Here is a 14,749-nt window from a genome sequence, read left to right as displayed (position 1 = left end):
TGCAGCAGTAAAGAGGTAGGAATGCTCCTGCCAGCTTCAGTTCTGCTCTTCAGAAACTACTGGGCAGCAGCAGTTGTCACTGGTTTCTCCTAGCTGCTTGGAAACCTGACGAGACCTGTGCTCAAACAGGCGCTACGGCTATCTGTAACGGAGCGATAACAAACACCAGGAGACTGCTCCGCTCCTCGCTCTGTTGGGAAACATAACTCACTCACAGCGAAGAGGCAACAATTCCTATATGGAAATGAAAACTGACAGAACTGGACGGAAGCAAGCTACCTGAAAGTCACTTAAGGAGGGGCCTGAAGTTTTTTTATGTGCTTGCAGAGCACAATGACAGACCTACCAATGTATTTACAAGTAAGTTACTATTTTTGTTTTTGCATCTACCTTGTAAAACGAGAAGTTTTAAGGAACTGAAAAAGTTAGCATAAAAAACTTGTACGTGATATTTTGGTGAAACTTATCCACAGAATTATAAAAAAAAAAAAAAAAAAATCAAGCATTCCAAAACAACTTAAGCTTTTGTTTGCAAGCAGTTTGACAGGCACTGGTATCTTCTTCACAAGAACTCAACAAGCCAAGACGTTGAACTCTTAATGCGGGACAAAGCCATCATCCTGCTTTACACTTTGCAATTCACTCTCCCAAGGAAATTTTCCTGACATCTCATTTTTATCTTATCTTTCATGTTGTGGTCCTTCGCCACCTGTGTAGCGGGAGTTCAGAGCTTCCAGCTAATGGCAAATCAAATATTTTTAAGTGACTCCTATTAGCCCACGAGAACACTTTGTTCTGTTTGACTTGTCACTCTGCTTCAAGCACTCGCAGGTAGATAGATCCTCATTAAACTGAGGAAGTCAACAGCCAATTCACGCTGGCTAAAGATAGATATGTAAAATCCCTAAACGTACATTTACCAAATTTGGAAAGACACTAAATGAATCATCGATACCTGTAAAGAAGAGCAACCACTGTCTCCATGCCAAGTACCTGAATCTATGCCTAGCGTAAACTTATGAGAATAATTTTGAAAAAAGTTTTCTAAATGTTTACATCTCTCTCTATCTGCTCCAGCCACTTTCTCCTTTATTTTCTGGGCACTTCTGATTTTACAGGATTCCGGGGAAGCTGCAGAAGTGAGGTGTTTCTGTAAACTGCTGGTGCTGAAGAGCTGTATTTTTAGGGACACGCTGCGCTGCTTCCCTGAGGTGAGGGGACATCGTAGTGTGTGTGTGCACAGGGCATGTAGAGACAAGGCAGGGGAGCTAAAGGGCCTCAAACTTAGCAGTGTATTAAATAGTTAAAGAGTGTCCTGCTAACAAGGCTGCTTTCACCGAAATCCAATTTATTTGGACTGCGACAGAGCCATCCCAGGACAGGAAGAGGGGAAAAAATAAATAAATAAATAAAACCAGAAAGCCTGGAAACCAATGGAAGCGTACAAAACCATTTTATTGCGTAGTTAAGCGAGGCGGAGGGAAAAGAGTAGAGAAACACACGAACACTTGACAGCAACGCGTTCAACTTCAACGCGCTCAATAAGTTTGAAGCCCGTTCAAGCGGGTGCGGAGGAAGGCGTTATGGGGCTGGGAAGGGTCCCGGCGCTGTTTTGTGCCGGGGGGGAGCCCCGGAGCCCCCCTCTCGGCTCCTCAGACAGGGCCCACCTGCGGGCTGCCGGGGGGAGCCCCCCGTGAGGCGGCTGCGGAGCCCCCCGTGAGGCGCCCGCCGCTACCTGCGGCCGCCGCTCCGCGTCTCGCGGGCGCTGCCGTAAAGCGCCCGTCGCCCCTAGCAACAAGGTTGGGGCCCGGCGCTAGGTGTGGGAAGGTGATGTAAAAGTACAGCCAGTGTCGTAAACCAGGTCCGGGCGGGGAGGGGAGGGGAGGGGAGGGAGGGGAGGCTGGGTGGGGGGGGGGGGGGGGGGAGGAGGGGAGGGGAGGAGGGGAGGGAGGGAGGGGGAGGGCGGGGGAGGAGGTGACTGGAGCATTTAGACACAGGCGAGAGGATCATGGCGGATGGCCCCAGGTGTAAGCGCAGGAAGCAGGCGAACCCGCGCCGCAACAACGGTCAGCCAGCCCGGCGGGGGGGAAAAGGGGAGGAAAAAAAAAAAAAAAAAGGGGGAGAGGAAAAAAAAAAAAATTCAAAAAAAAAAATAAATAAGCGGGTGGGGGGAAACCGCGGAGGAAAAAAGAGAGAGGGGGGAGAGAGCACGGGGAGAGGCAGCGGGTGCGGGAGAAGTGCGGAGCGCTGCCCCGCTACCTGCCGCCCTCCGCCTAGCGGCGCCTCCCCGCCCGCCGCCTGCCCCGGACCGTTAGGCGCTGCTGAGGGGAGGGGAGGGGAAGGGAAAGGGGGGGGGGGAGCTTCGGGTTTTAATCTTTTTTTTTTTTTAATAAACGGGGGGAGCCCGGCTGATTGGTGTCGCCACCCGGGCTGGCCCCCGCTGGGGGGCTGCGGGGGTGGGCGGGCGGGCGGCGAAGTTTGTTCCCTTCCCTTCCCTTTTCCCTTCTTCTCCCTTCCCTGCCCCTGCCGGTACCTGTTTGTACAATACTGGCTGGTAACGGTTCGGCCGGGGGCCCCCCTCGCTCTCCTCTCTCTCCTCTCTCTCTCCCTGCCTGTGTGCGACCCAGTGCTGCGGTCTATATAAGGAATTACATTTACGTTTCAGACTTCAGGGCTGCCCGGCTTCTTCTTCTTCTTTCCCTTCTTTATTTATTTATTTTTTTTTATTATTTTTTTTAATCTCTTTTGGGTACGTGTGTTACTTTAAGATGCCTCTTCTGGAGGTACACCGTGGTGAGGGGGGGGGGTAGCGCTCCGTACACCCACTCCGCACTTAATTTCTTGGGGGAGGGAGGGGGAAAAAAATAATAACAAATAAATAAATAAATAAAAATAGAGAAGTAGCTGGGTGCTCGCAGCAACTCCGGGTGATAGGATGTACAGCGGGAGGTTTTGTAACCTTCCTTGGCAATTTTAGGTTTTATGTGGCATTTCCTGCGCGGGGTCACCGAGAGGAAGGCTCTCGCCCGCGATCCGAGACGTTTCCACAGGCAGGGGACGGCCTCGGAAATATCTCAGGGGCTCAGCTCCTGCCTCCCCGGCTGCTCCAGGAGTAAAATGTTCCCAAAGGGTGGCCTTGCCAGGGGCCAGCGAGTTGGTCTGATGGCTTGGAACTTAGGAGGGGCTTTCTTGATTTCGCCCTGTGCGTTTCGCAGCGAGTATTTGCGTTTACGCGAGCGCCGTCCTTAATTCCTTGTTGTAGCGTAAATATTTGTGTTTAGCTCAGGATTTGGCTCCGCGGAAGGTAAGTTTGGAAAGTGCTTTTCTCTTTGCCTTATTTAAAATGTTGATGATCAGAAAAAGGGGCTTTTCTTCTTGCTGACGACATGTGTGTGACATGTGAGTCTGAACCACCCAGTGCCTGTGCAGGAGCTGTAAACATGTTTACCTGAACAGGAAAGAAAATGGATTTTTCTCTTAAAGATCCAGTGATTCGAATATCATGCTCTTAAAACATATCAACAGATGACTGGCGAGAGAAATTCTCTGAAAGCCTAGCTTTTGAAGTCGACGGGGAAAAAGAGATTCTTGATCGCTGCAGCAAATGGCAACTTGTGCAGGTAGAAAAAAAGATGGTGTTTAGTTTTCTCCTGCATGCATGTCAGCCCCCTCCTGTCTGCTGCTTTCGTTCTCAAGGGAGGGATTTATTTACCACGCTTGCTGTCAGTGTTTTTCCTTTGTGCTTAATATTAGAAAAACAGATTTGAGGCTGTTTAAGCACCAAACGTTTTGTCTGCGGCATGTATCACTCGCAGAAAACAAAAGGTGTGTAAGACACGGTAGCGTTCCAGGTATCTTTCATCTTCATCACTTTTGGACCTCGTCGTTGCACCCTTCTTATTATAAAATGCCTTAGAGCCTGTATCGAGTAGTTCTGCCGTGTGAAATAGATGGCTTGTTTTAGGCTGTTTCTGGTTCTTTTTTTTTGAGGAATTAAAACCAACTTCAGTCATTGTGCACTGAAGCATCAGGATCGGTTAGATAATAGATTCTGGATAATAGAGATTTCTCAGCAGTGGGTTTTTGTTTGACTTGCAAATGTTTACTAAAGAAAATGGCTAGACAAATGTTAACCCTTTAACCTTTAAAATAGGTGTGAGACTGATTTTTCTTCTAGATCTCTAAACGCACCTTGCTCTCACAGATTAGTATCTTCCGTTAATCCAAGATCAGCGTCCAGGAGATGCTTCAGCAACTGCCTTGTTTGTAGCGTACACTAAATCAATTTTGTGCTGTTCCAGTTGCCTCGTTTCTACCTCGTACACACGGAGGGGGAGATCAGAGGGAGATGGCACTCGATACCCAGTGTGCCAGTGAACAATGCTGGGCTGTGGCATTAAGTTATTGTACTGTAAACTTTCCTTCTGTTTATCTGTTGATAAGCTTAGCACAGCTATTCTTGTACTGTAAACTTTTCTTTTTTTTCTTTTTTTTTTTGTCCCTGTGCTTGAGAGCCAGAACTTATGGCTGCCATCCTGATGCATTAAGTGGAGCTGGGAAGACAGTCTTACCTCCTTAACCGGAGAGCTGGTCCCTTGTCTGCCTTCTTTATTGGCCACTGCAGGAGATCAGCAAACCAGCCGATTGGTGCTACCATTAGAGCCTTCGCTAACAAGAAAATCTGGCACTTCTCATACCTGAAGAAAACTGTTCTGCGTCGTTGTCCTTACTTCTGGCCAGTACATGAAAGCCTCCCCTGCACTGAAGCAGTTAGCCAAGTGTTAAGACGACAGCACCAGGCTGATAAAGCAGGAGCATAGTGCTGGTTGGGAGTCTCTCTTCCTATCTACCTTCTCCCTTCTGCTATCAAAAAATGACAGAGAAAGGGGGAGGAGAAAAGAGGGACGTGATTTTGCCAGTCATCTGCACTGTCACGCTCTGCTAATACTGTGCAAACTTAATAAATTCAGTCTCAGCAAAAGTTTTTTTTTATTCTATTATGAATTGGCTGGCAGGATCAGATTAGTTGCTTTCTCAGCATTTCTCGCATGTGTTATGATTATCTTAATTCTTATTAAAAGGAAAACTAAAAGTAAGACGTCTTGTTCTTCTGCAATACTGAGACAAGTAAAATGAGCAAAATGCTTTGAGTTTCTTGGCTTAAAGATGTTATCAACTGTTTGTATTTGTGTTTTGAAACCGTTGTAAATATACTTTCAGTTCTTTTTACTGTTGGAGGTACACATGAAGAAGAATGTATGAAATAGTAATTCCTACATGCTGTCAGATAGGACAGGAGAAGGTATGAGGCAGGCTTCCCCCCCCTTGGTAACAGTAAGTCACTAAAAGGTTACATAGATTGATTTGTGGGAGTGCTGTTTCAGTTGCTCTACATGTGAGTTTTTCCTCTTTTCCTCTTTATTTTTATTACATAATCATTTCATACGTAGTCTTGTTACAAAGCCATGGCCTGTAAGAAGAGCCCCAGTGCCTTTGAATCGGCCAGAAGTACGGCGTGTCTCTGTGAGCTCCGAGGTGTTAACTACTGGCAGGATGTCAGGTGTTAGCGGCGCTGGGGATACAGCATTCCTTGTCCTGCCTTTCCTCTTGTGCCCCCCTCCCTTTCTTTTTCGCTAGGTATCGCGCTTTCACTCTGGCATTAATTTAAATTTGCATTTTGGGAATTGAGGAATGTAGCCCGAGTTAAAATTCCAGGCACAGTGAACAGGTCTACACGGACAACTGAATTAACTGTTTGAATCAAAGGAAGTCTTTTCTCGTAGAAACCAGTCATGCTTCTGTTTTAATTTTTAGCTACTGAAATGTGATGGGAATACTTTTTAAAGTGTTGTAATCTTTATTTTTCTCTCAGTAATCTCTGCTTGTTATTTTAATGGTTGTGAAGCAGCGTTTGACGGCAATTAGTTACCTGAAGCAGGGCTTTTTAAGGTGGTTACCTGCCTGAAACAGTTTTCCTTGCTTACAGGACTGTTGTCAATACGCTGCTGGAACAGCAGGTGAAAAGCAGTAGGTAGGTGGGACTTCCACTCAGGACATGGCCCTCCAAATTGCAGATCATCCAGATTAGTGGTTTTTTTTTTTTTTTGTTTTTTTTTTTAAGTGAAGTCTGAGGCTCTGACTCTGAATTCAGCTGCAACGTTCTGTTGGCAGCTTCCTGTTGTATCAGATATTCCTCCCCGCCGAGTCTTTCTGCTGCCTTCTCAGGGCCTTACAGCGGGTCCCGCTAATACCAGCGCTGCCGAGCTGCGTGCCTGGGCCCTGGCTCTGTAACCCAGCCCCTGTCTTGGTAGTGCGGGGAGAAACGAGCCTACAGCCAGCTACGGCTCCTTCCCAGCTGCGGGCGATGTGGTTTTGGTGTCCTGTGACTTGTTCTTGTGGAAGTTTTGCAGTGTGGGGGAGAGGCTGGAGTAATCTAAAGGGCAAATATCTGCGCAGGGCCTTTCCTCCCGTGAAAATGTCTGTTTTAATGGGGTTTAAAATGCCAGTGAGGGATGGCAGGCATTTCTAACGTGTGTGGAACTGTATCCCTATGTTAAAGAAATAAAGCCTGGTTTTGTGAAGTTTGGCTTGTGTTTTTTGCTTTGTTTTTTAACTGATTTTCTGAGCAAGTGCCCTGCAGGGCAGGGAAGCTGCTAGAACTGCAGGATCTAGCCACACGGCACTTAAGGATCCCTATTTCTAAACTCGGTTACCAAAAATATAAGATCACTGCTTTCAACTCATTAGCTGTTTATGGTCACTTCAGAAACTAGGAAATTGATACCACAAGCCGATGAACATGTGGTGTGCTTTGGTGACTGCAAATCCAGGGCTTTTTTCAGTTTTCAAAATGTGATTCTAAATGATCTCTAGGTGCCTAATATCAAACTCCTGAAGTTGTGCTCCTACTTACCTGTGTTTTCCAGAGGGGCTCACCAGGTCGGATCCTCGCAGTTATGGGCGATCAAGCAGGACCCAGCTTGCAGCGATGGTCTCAGACTCTGGTGCTTTGTTCTGGCAGCTACATGAGGCCTGTTATTTTTGAGGCCTGAATTCTCAAGTGACTTCCCCAGGGTCACACAGGAAGTCTATAGCAAGACTGAATCTCAGCCCATTTTTAATCCTTGGGACTACCCTCGCATTTGGCTTCATCTGCAGCCTTAAAGAGAGAGAACAGATTTATCACTTAGCAGTTACAATTCCTTTCAGTTCAAGTATCTAAACTTTTTCATGTTTATTGTGTTGAGAAACCTGTACTTTCAGCAAACAGGGCAATATGCAAAACTCAGTTTTCTCTTTAGTCATCTCTAAGTGGCATTAAGATAGTATCTGCAGTGCTGGTGCTTCCTGTCTGGAGCCAATGTTGAGATAATGATGAGTTAGAGGACTAGAATTGGTATTTCTGAACTCTTTGGTAATATTTTCTGATCTTAAAATGTAAGTACTATGATGTGCAGGTAGTCAAATTTAAAACAGATAATTGATTTAGGACCTATGCTGTTAAAATTGGAATCCCTCCTCTGATGTGTGGGGTTAATGCCTGGGCAGACACAGCTTGTTCAGGTGCTGTCTCATGTAATGTCTCAAGGAGAGTCTCGGCATAGGGCTGGTATCTCTACTGTTTGAAAGTGACTGCTAGGTAAATAAATAAATAAATAAAGCATAACTCCTCCTTAAAACAAAAATTCCCCCAAAGTGTGTAAATAAATGTCAGGCCTCGAAAGCCTGCTTGAGCAAACACGTGCCAAGGCCGAGCTTCAGCTCTGCTGCTGGGGGCACGGGGGCTGCTGCCCCGGCAGAGGACATGGCAAGGGGCTCCTGGCCCAGAGGAGCTGGGGGTGAGGGGCAGCTGTGGGATGGGGACCCTCTTGCCAGTGTGTACTTACAGCTGTGGGATGCTGCCGTAGATGAGATGGGGACCCTTTCTTGTGTAGGGAACGCTGCATGTAAAAGCAACCTGCTAGGCAGTGGTGTACTTGTGGGTTGGGGATGCACAGGAGAGAGAAGGTGGAACAGGAGGGCTGGTGGGCTCCTTCTTGGTGAGGGTCTGATAGGCTGTGGTGGCCTTTGGGGCAGAGATGGGCATGGGTCTGGTCCCCTTTGGCTGAACGAGAAAATAGCTTGGCCCTCAATTCACTAGGTCATGCCTTGAAACTGTGGAATTCTTGGAGTTGCGTGCTGGTGTTTTTGCACATGTGTTTTCTGTGCCTTCTGCTCCAGTGTTGCACAAGTATTTCTCACTGGTCTCAATTTGCTTTTCTGGCTGTCTGGGGTCTTATTTTTAAGTTACTGGAAAGAATAACAGAAGTTTGATATGTAAAAGCTGTTCACAGTTGTAGCTTTTAATCTTTGCTTGCCCTCTTCTTTTAAAGAATGGGATTATTTTAAGCTTTCCTCTTGTGATGAGCCTTAGTTTGTTTATTTAGTAATCTATTTGGCCCTTTCTTGTGTAGATTAGAAGAATTCCTGTGTGACAGTTGAGGAGAATGGAAAGCCCACTCCACACGAATGAGACTTATAAAATACTGACTGCTGTTAAACACAGCATAGCTTTATAAATCTATTTCAGTACTCCTGAGAAAAATACTATCCCTCGCCACCATGTAAGCACCTTTCAGGTAGTAAAAATAAACGTACGAAGTCTTCTCTTGCAGTAACCATGCCTGTACGTCGGATTCCTTGTGCAAATGTCTTACATGACAGGTTACCTTCACATCCTGCGAGGGTAGGTGGTAGAGCAGAAAGAAGAAACTTGTTAAGGGTGAGTCTTTGCATATGGAGCAGCTGGGCAGCGTTCGTTCGGATGTCTCAGTTGGCTGGTGCTAGCCATGTTAACCAGCCTCCTTCAGGCTTGTGTGCTTGTCCCCCCAGGGAACCTCTAACAGGGAAGAAAGGAAGCCTTCTTTTTCCCCACTTCCCCTCTCCTTGTGTTTGTTTCTGATGCTGTTAATGGAACGTGATGGTATCTTTTATTTTAACGCGTTTTTTTTCAGAGCAACAGAAGTTAACTAAAAATATGCTTTCTCATCTTCGAGAAGTCAATACTGATTGAAAGCAGCCTGCTTCAGCTCACTCCTTTTTCAGCTGTCATTCCCAGCTGTCACAATCTCCTTGATGGGAGGACTTTACCCTGTTGTTGCAAAGCAGTCTGGTTAACAACTGCTGTCACCCAGAGGTTAAAAACCTGAAAACTGCTATCCTTTGTCACTTCCCTTACAAACGTTTGCTTTCTGTTTGGTAGCATCCCCCCTGTTCCTTGGCCTTCAATATGTTCCATCTATCCTATTTTTGGAGAACTGTGTAAAGCAAGTGAACACGCATAATGATGAATGTGTTCTTCTTGGTCTGTTAGGGGGCTCAATTAGGGGAGAGAGTTTTGTTTGTTTGTTTTCTTTTTCAATAAAACAGTTCTGTGCTCCATCCTATCCCATTAGGGTCTCTGATTAGCAAACCTGATTAAGCAGAAGGACTCATGAAACTACTTTAAGCACTAAAGAACCTGTCTGGTTCCACTGTGAAAGAATGCTATGAAGTGTGGCAGGAAAATAAATAACTCTCCCTTTACTGCTTGAATATATCTTTCTAGTGTGTTTTTTCTTTTGGGGAGTTAATACAGATATTCTGTTTTCCTCCATGCTTTTCTGTGTGTGCGTTTTTTGTTGTTGTTTCTCAGGAGTCAAGTAGTAGAGCTACATTGGAGGAGCTGGCAAGAGCACCAGAGGCAAATGGTTTATAAACCTGGTTTTGCACCATGCTCCTGAGAGGGACTTTCATGGACAGTACCTGGGGAAAAAAAGGGGTTGAATATCTGATGTGGTAGAGTATTTTTTCCCTGTGATTTAGTGCTCCTGGCCTTGCTCGGATCAAATGCTACTTGGTCAAGTGATGCTGGATAGTACCTTCAGTTACTGTGATATGAAATGTTTTCATTTTTTCAGCCAATGTTCATTTCCAAATTCTGTCTGACAGACGACTGACAGATACTGAGGGCAATTTTCTGTTTTGTAGAGACATCTGTCCACTGAGTATATATGGGAGAAAGCAAAATGAAATTACAAAACATCACAAATGTGGCATGATTGAAAAAGGCCTGGGGAAATCTATTCCATCTGAAAAAAAAAGTGAGAGCTAAAGAACAGAAAATCATACCTTAATTACAGGGCTTGGGTTGCTTTTTCTTAAACTGGTGGATTTGACCTAAAGGTTGGGTTTTCCTGTTTGCTCTGTCTAACAACTCCCCCACTGATATCTAACACCTACGGTTTTGGGCATTAAGGAAAAAAATAAGGGAGATGAGTTGTCCATTTTTCCTAAATACACTTGTATTTAAACAATTTTTCCTTGATATTTTGAGGAAATTCTGCCTTATGTCCTTTTGGGTATACATCAGATTTTCCTTCTTCCCACTTGCTGTTCTGCTTTATTCTTTCTCTGAGGTTCCTGTATAATATGTAGGGTGAGACATGTCAAGTCCTGGGCTGGAAAAGGAGATCTCATTCAGAATCTGTAGCCTATTTAGTCTTCCATCTGATTTTGCATGTCTTCCCCTAGGTTTTCCTTTGTTCCTAGTATTTACCCAATAGCTGTATTGGGAATTCAAGGAAAGCAGAACTAGTCACATTCTACTGGATTCATTCTTACAGTATTGTTCACAGGACAGACCTAGGTACATAGAGCTGGCCTTGCAAAGAGCGTGAGGTGGTGAATGAGGACTTTGAAGCAGCTTTGGCGCTGTAATGACTGGCTTCCTTCCCTGCTGCTGTCCCTTCCCTTTCCTTGCAAAGCGTTTTCATTTGAAAAGCTAAGGTGTGGTCATCAGGCATATCTGTTTTCAACTTCCAGTAATTTTTAGCTCACTGCAGAGCTACACCATAATTACATATGCAAATGCAGTGTGTGTTTTTTTTTTCCCCTCTCACCTTGAACATGTGGGAGAGAAAGATAAGGTTGCAGAGTACCACCAGGGATGGTGCTGCCGCAGAAGTGAAGTTCTTCCTGGGGACTTGTACCGCAGGGGGAGTTCACTGCTTCTCTGCTTCAAAGGCAGCAAAACACCCTGCTCTTGCCAAACTTAAACTTCAGGTGAGAGCCCTCTGAATGACTTGCAATAATACATTTGATATGTTCTAGCTGTTTTGGGTGCTGAGAGGGAATTTGTTTGCAATAGGAATTAAATTCACAGACATATGTATGTATGTTTATCATATCCAATAACTTAATCTATTAATGATTAGTCTATTGAAAGCTCCCTGTGGTAACGCAGGGTAAACTTAATAATGATACTATGATGAACACAGACTAATTCTGTGGAAAAGACAGTTCTGACAACTTTTCCTCTTTATAAGACTTTAGCAGATTTTAATGTTGTCTGACATACTCTATTCCTAAAACTCTAATTATATTTACAACAAATACTGGAAGTAACCTGGAATCAAAGTGCTGGAGAGCTGTTTTTGCCTCAAAGTGGAATAAGAGAAACAAGAAGCAATGCTGAATTGGTACTTGTAGCATGGGAAAACAGGAATTGTTCCCCGGACATAACACAGCATAACATGCCATAGTTTTCCACACCTCACCACGTGAGATCAAGCACGCCTTGGGTGACCAGCCTGTGTGGCTGGGGAGGGACTTCAGGGAAGGACGAAGCAGACTGGTACCTGAGCGTGTGAGTGGCTAAAACTGGTGGCAGACTTTCTGTTTCTGTGAGCTAAGCCAGTTCACACAAAAATGAGAATTTTAGCTTTTGAGTTGCAAAGGGTATGGGTAGACCTAGTTGAATAATCCTCTATTGTGTGTCATGATTTTTGTGATCCTGACAGAGAATTTTGCACTCTGCCTGTAGATCTGATGCTCAAAAAACGTCCCTTTTGCCAGTTCTGTATTTGACTCTGCTGAGAGACATCCCTTCAGAAAGGAAAGGAGAATAAGAATTCTGTCAAATGTGGGCATTTTCTTTATTTTGGTATGCAATAATAAGTCTTATCTGTTTACTTTACCCCAACTTAAAAAAACAAAACACACAAACCCACAGAAACCTCCTTGCTTGCAGTATGATATGCAAATCATTTCACTACATTTGTTCTTGCATATTATGTAAAAATATTTTTGGGATATAGGGAAACTTGCTATTTATTTTTTTTAATAAGTCTGAGTTATTTTTCAGGCAGGTAAGAAAACAGAAATGCTAGAATTGAAAACTTGCCAAATGTCTTGTTCTAGTAATTTACTGTTGCTTATCACAGAATATTAGGGATTGGAAGGGACCTTGAAAGATCATCTAGTCCAATCCCCTGCCAGAGCAGGAACACGTAAATCATGTCTCACAGGACATATTTATATTATATTTAGCTTATATTTAGGCTTAGCTTTAGCCCTTATTTAATCTTTCTAATTATAACCAATATTTGTAAGCATTTTGAAGTTGTTGTACAGCAAATCACCGGAATAGAAAGATATTTGACTTTTCAAGTTAAGATGTGCCCTCACCATTAAGGCCTTCCAAGTTTGTGCCCTAATGTATCTTAAGAGGAGTTCTACTTAGGCTTTTTTAAATTTCTACCCAGCCCATCTACCTTTAAAGAACTCGTATGCCTTTATTCAACCGCAGAGGCAGCAAATGTCTTCTCGTTGGACCTTGGGTCTACTGCGGAAACATTTTGCAGCCGAAGTGTGTGCGTGTGTGCACAGCCATGTGTGCTGTTCCCCTGCCTTTCCTTTTGTCTGTGGAGCTCCTGGCTGATAGCAGATTAGCCATCTGAATGTGGGCAGCAAAGAGTAATAGGCTGCACAGAATGCCCGAGGCTTCTCGCATACAATAAAATGACTCCATTAGAAAGCAAAAAATGACAAGCCTGCCACGGAGGGTATCTGTGCTGGGGAGCTGCAGAGAATAGCCTTTGGTTTATGATCATGTTAATGGGTGTAAAATAAACTTATTTTTTTTTCGACTGTCAAAAGTATTCCTAGGTGCTCTACCGACTAGTGCTGAAGATCCTTCTAGCAGGAAGATACCCGTGAGCTAAGTGGATGATGTGCTTACTGCTGACTGCTCCTGCCTGGTATATACACGTGGGGGAAGGAAGGGAGTAATAGCGTGACAGCTTGGTTTCATTTTCACTGTGCAGGTGTCTCTTTTCTCCCTTCTTGTTAATCTTTCTTTCTAGTGTTTTGATTAGTCGCAGGATTAGATAATCTACCTTGCAGAAGTGTGCTGGGTTTAAGTCTTCTGGAAGATGTGCTAATACAGATTTGAAGGAAACTGGGCCAGAAATATGGCTGGCTGAGACAGAGGGAATCCAGATGCTGGAGGAGGATTTAAAATACAAAGCTGTAGTAATCTGGATAGAGCAGAGGTACAAGCCTGTGTGCAGAGCACAGTAGCAGGAAAAATAGGTAGGAATCCTGTCAAGATTTTGACAGCTACACTTATCTGCTCTAAGAATCTGGTGTTGAAGAAAGCTGTTTCTTCTACAGTTTACTGTTTGCATAAGCAGTAGTGGCTGCTGTTGCCCTCCTAAACTCCAATAACAGTTTTAAGACTTTCTGGATTTTGTGGCATGCAAGCTCCTAAAAGGCGTTCTACAAAAGAAGTGCACTGCTTCATTTAATCTGAATGGAGCATCTTCCTGGATGGCTCAGGAAATGAGGACAACTTCTGGTGACAATGGACTTGCAAACTATATATGCTGAATTATTTTTGTGTCAGAATGTGGAAGAATTGTCCAAACAGGCAAAGCTTGTCCTGAAATGCTTACGTTTTAAGAAATTTCTTGACTTTATTTGTTGTAGTTTGTCTTGCTTGTTGGAGCCTTCTTGGTACATTGCTGTAGATACAACTGATATGGACCCTGGAAATCTACACTTTAGCAACAAAATACACAAATTGTACAGAATTGTATGCAATTGTAATAAATTGTACTTTTAATAAATTGGAGTACTACTGGAATAACCCTTGTGTTACTTCTTGTGTTGTGCCTGGTCTGGTTGTGACTGTCCTGGACATGTTCTGTGTGCTATGTGGGCTGCATCCCTTGGAAAAACTCCCCTTTTTCTGCACTTTGCTTTTCATACTACCTCTTTGACTGATTTTCTTTAAGGAGATCCCTTCTTCAAGTTAGTAGTGCTTGTGTCCCTTCCTATCTAGCAATAAAGTGCTTAAACCACCCCCACTCCAAAAAGAGGAACAAATGAGGGTGACTTTAAGACCGATTATTTTACAGAGCTATGCAGTTACTCCTCCCTTCATAGCAGTATTAGTTCACATAAAATGCATTTTGATTTCACAATTCCAAACTGTTTCTGTGATCATATGAGGTTTTTATGGCCCTGTAAACTCCAGCTGCTTATGAAGGAAGCTGGTGTTAAAACAAAAGCTCGGTTAACAGTCTCCAAGAGTGGATGGTCTGGAGATGGAGACAAGTAAAGTACTTCCCAGGCCAGTTTAGTATGAGAGGATTTGTGGTTTTTCTTTCCTCACCCTTACGCTGTGGGAGGTGTCTGGTTCTTGAGTCACCAGTGGTTGGTAGGGGATCCAGAGGCAATGGGGTAAAAGTACAGGGTACAAGGGAAGGAGGTAGCTGCGTGTTGTACAAGTCCTCCAGCATCTCCGGTTGAATTGGCACTGCTAAAGGCACGGTTGTGCACAAATGCAACTTTTCTAAGTTTCCTAAGCTGCGTTAATGAATATGAATAGAAATTTTAGAACTGTTCTCTTCTCTTCTTTTATGATCACACATGTCCTGCTGAGAGA

General features: G+C 44.2%; 1 protein-coding gene across 2 annotated transcripts in view; it reads left to right on the top strand.

The window, feature by feature from the left end:
• The first annotated feature begins 1,994 nt into the window (after positions 1 to 1,994).
• The window catches only part of ZEB1 (zinc finger E-box binding homeobox 1), a 126,002-nt gene continuing 113,247 nt past the window's right edge, over positions 1,995 to 14,749 (top strand). For both annotated transcript variants that reach the window (XM_082752156.1, XM_082752155.1), the window contains exon 1: positions 1,995 to 2,066. In XM_082752156.1, the coding sequence (XP_082608282.1) occupies positions 2,009 to 2,066 (58 nt within the window). In that variant the 5' untranslated portion in view covers positions 1,995 to 2,008. The remainder of the gene's footprint in view (positions 2,067 to 14,749) is intronic.

The sequence above is a fragment of the Aythya marila genome (genome assembly GCF_965140915.1).
Source record: "Aythya marila genome assembly, chromosome: 2".
NCBI lineage: Eukaryota > Metazoa > Chordata > Aves > Anseriformes > Anatidae > Aythya > Aythya marila.
This window is presented reverse-complemented; position numbering and strand designations above follow the sequence as displayed.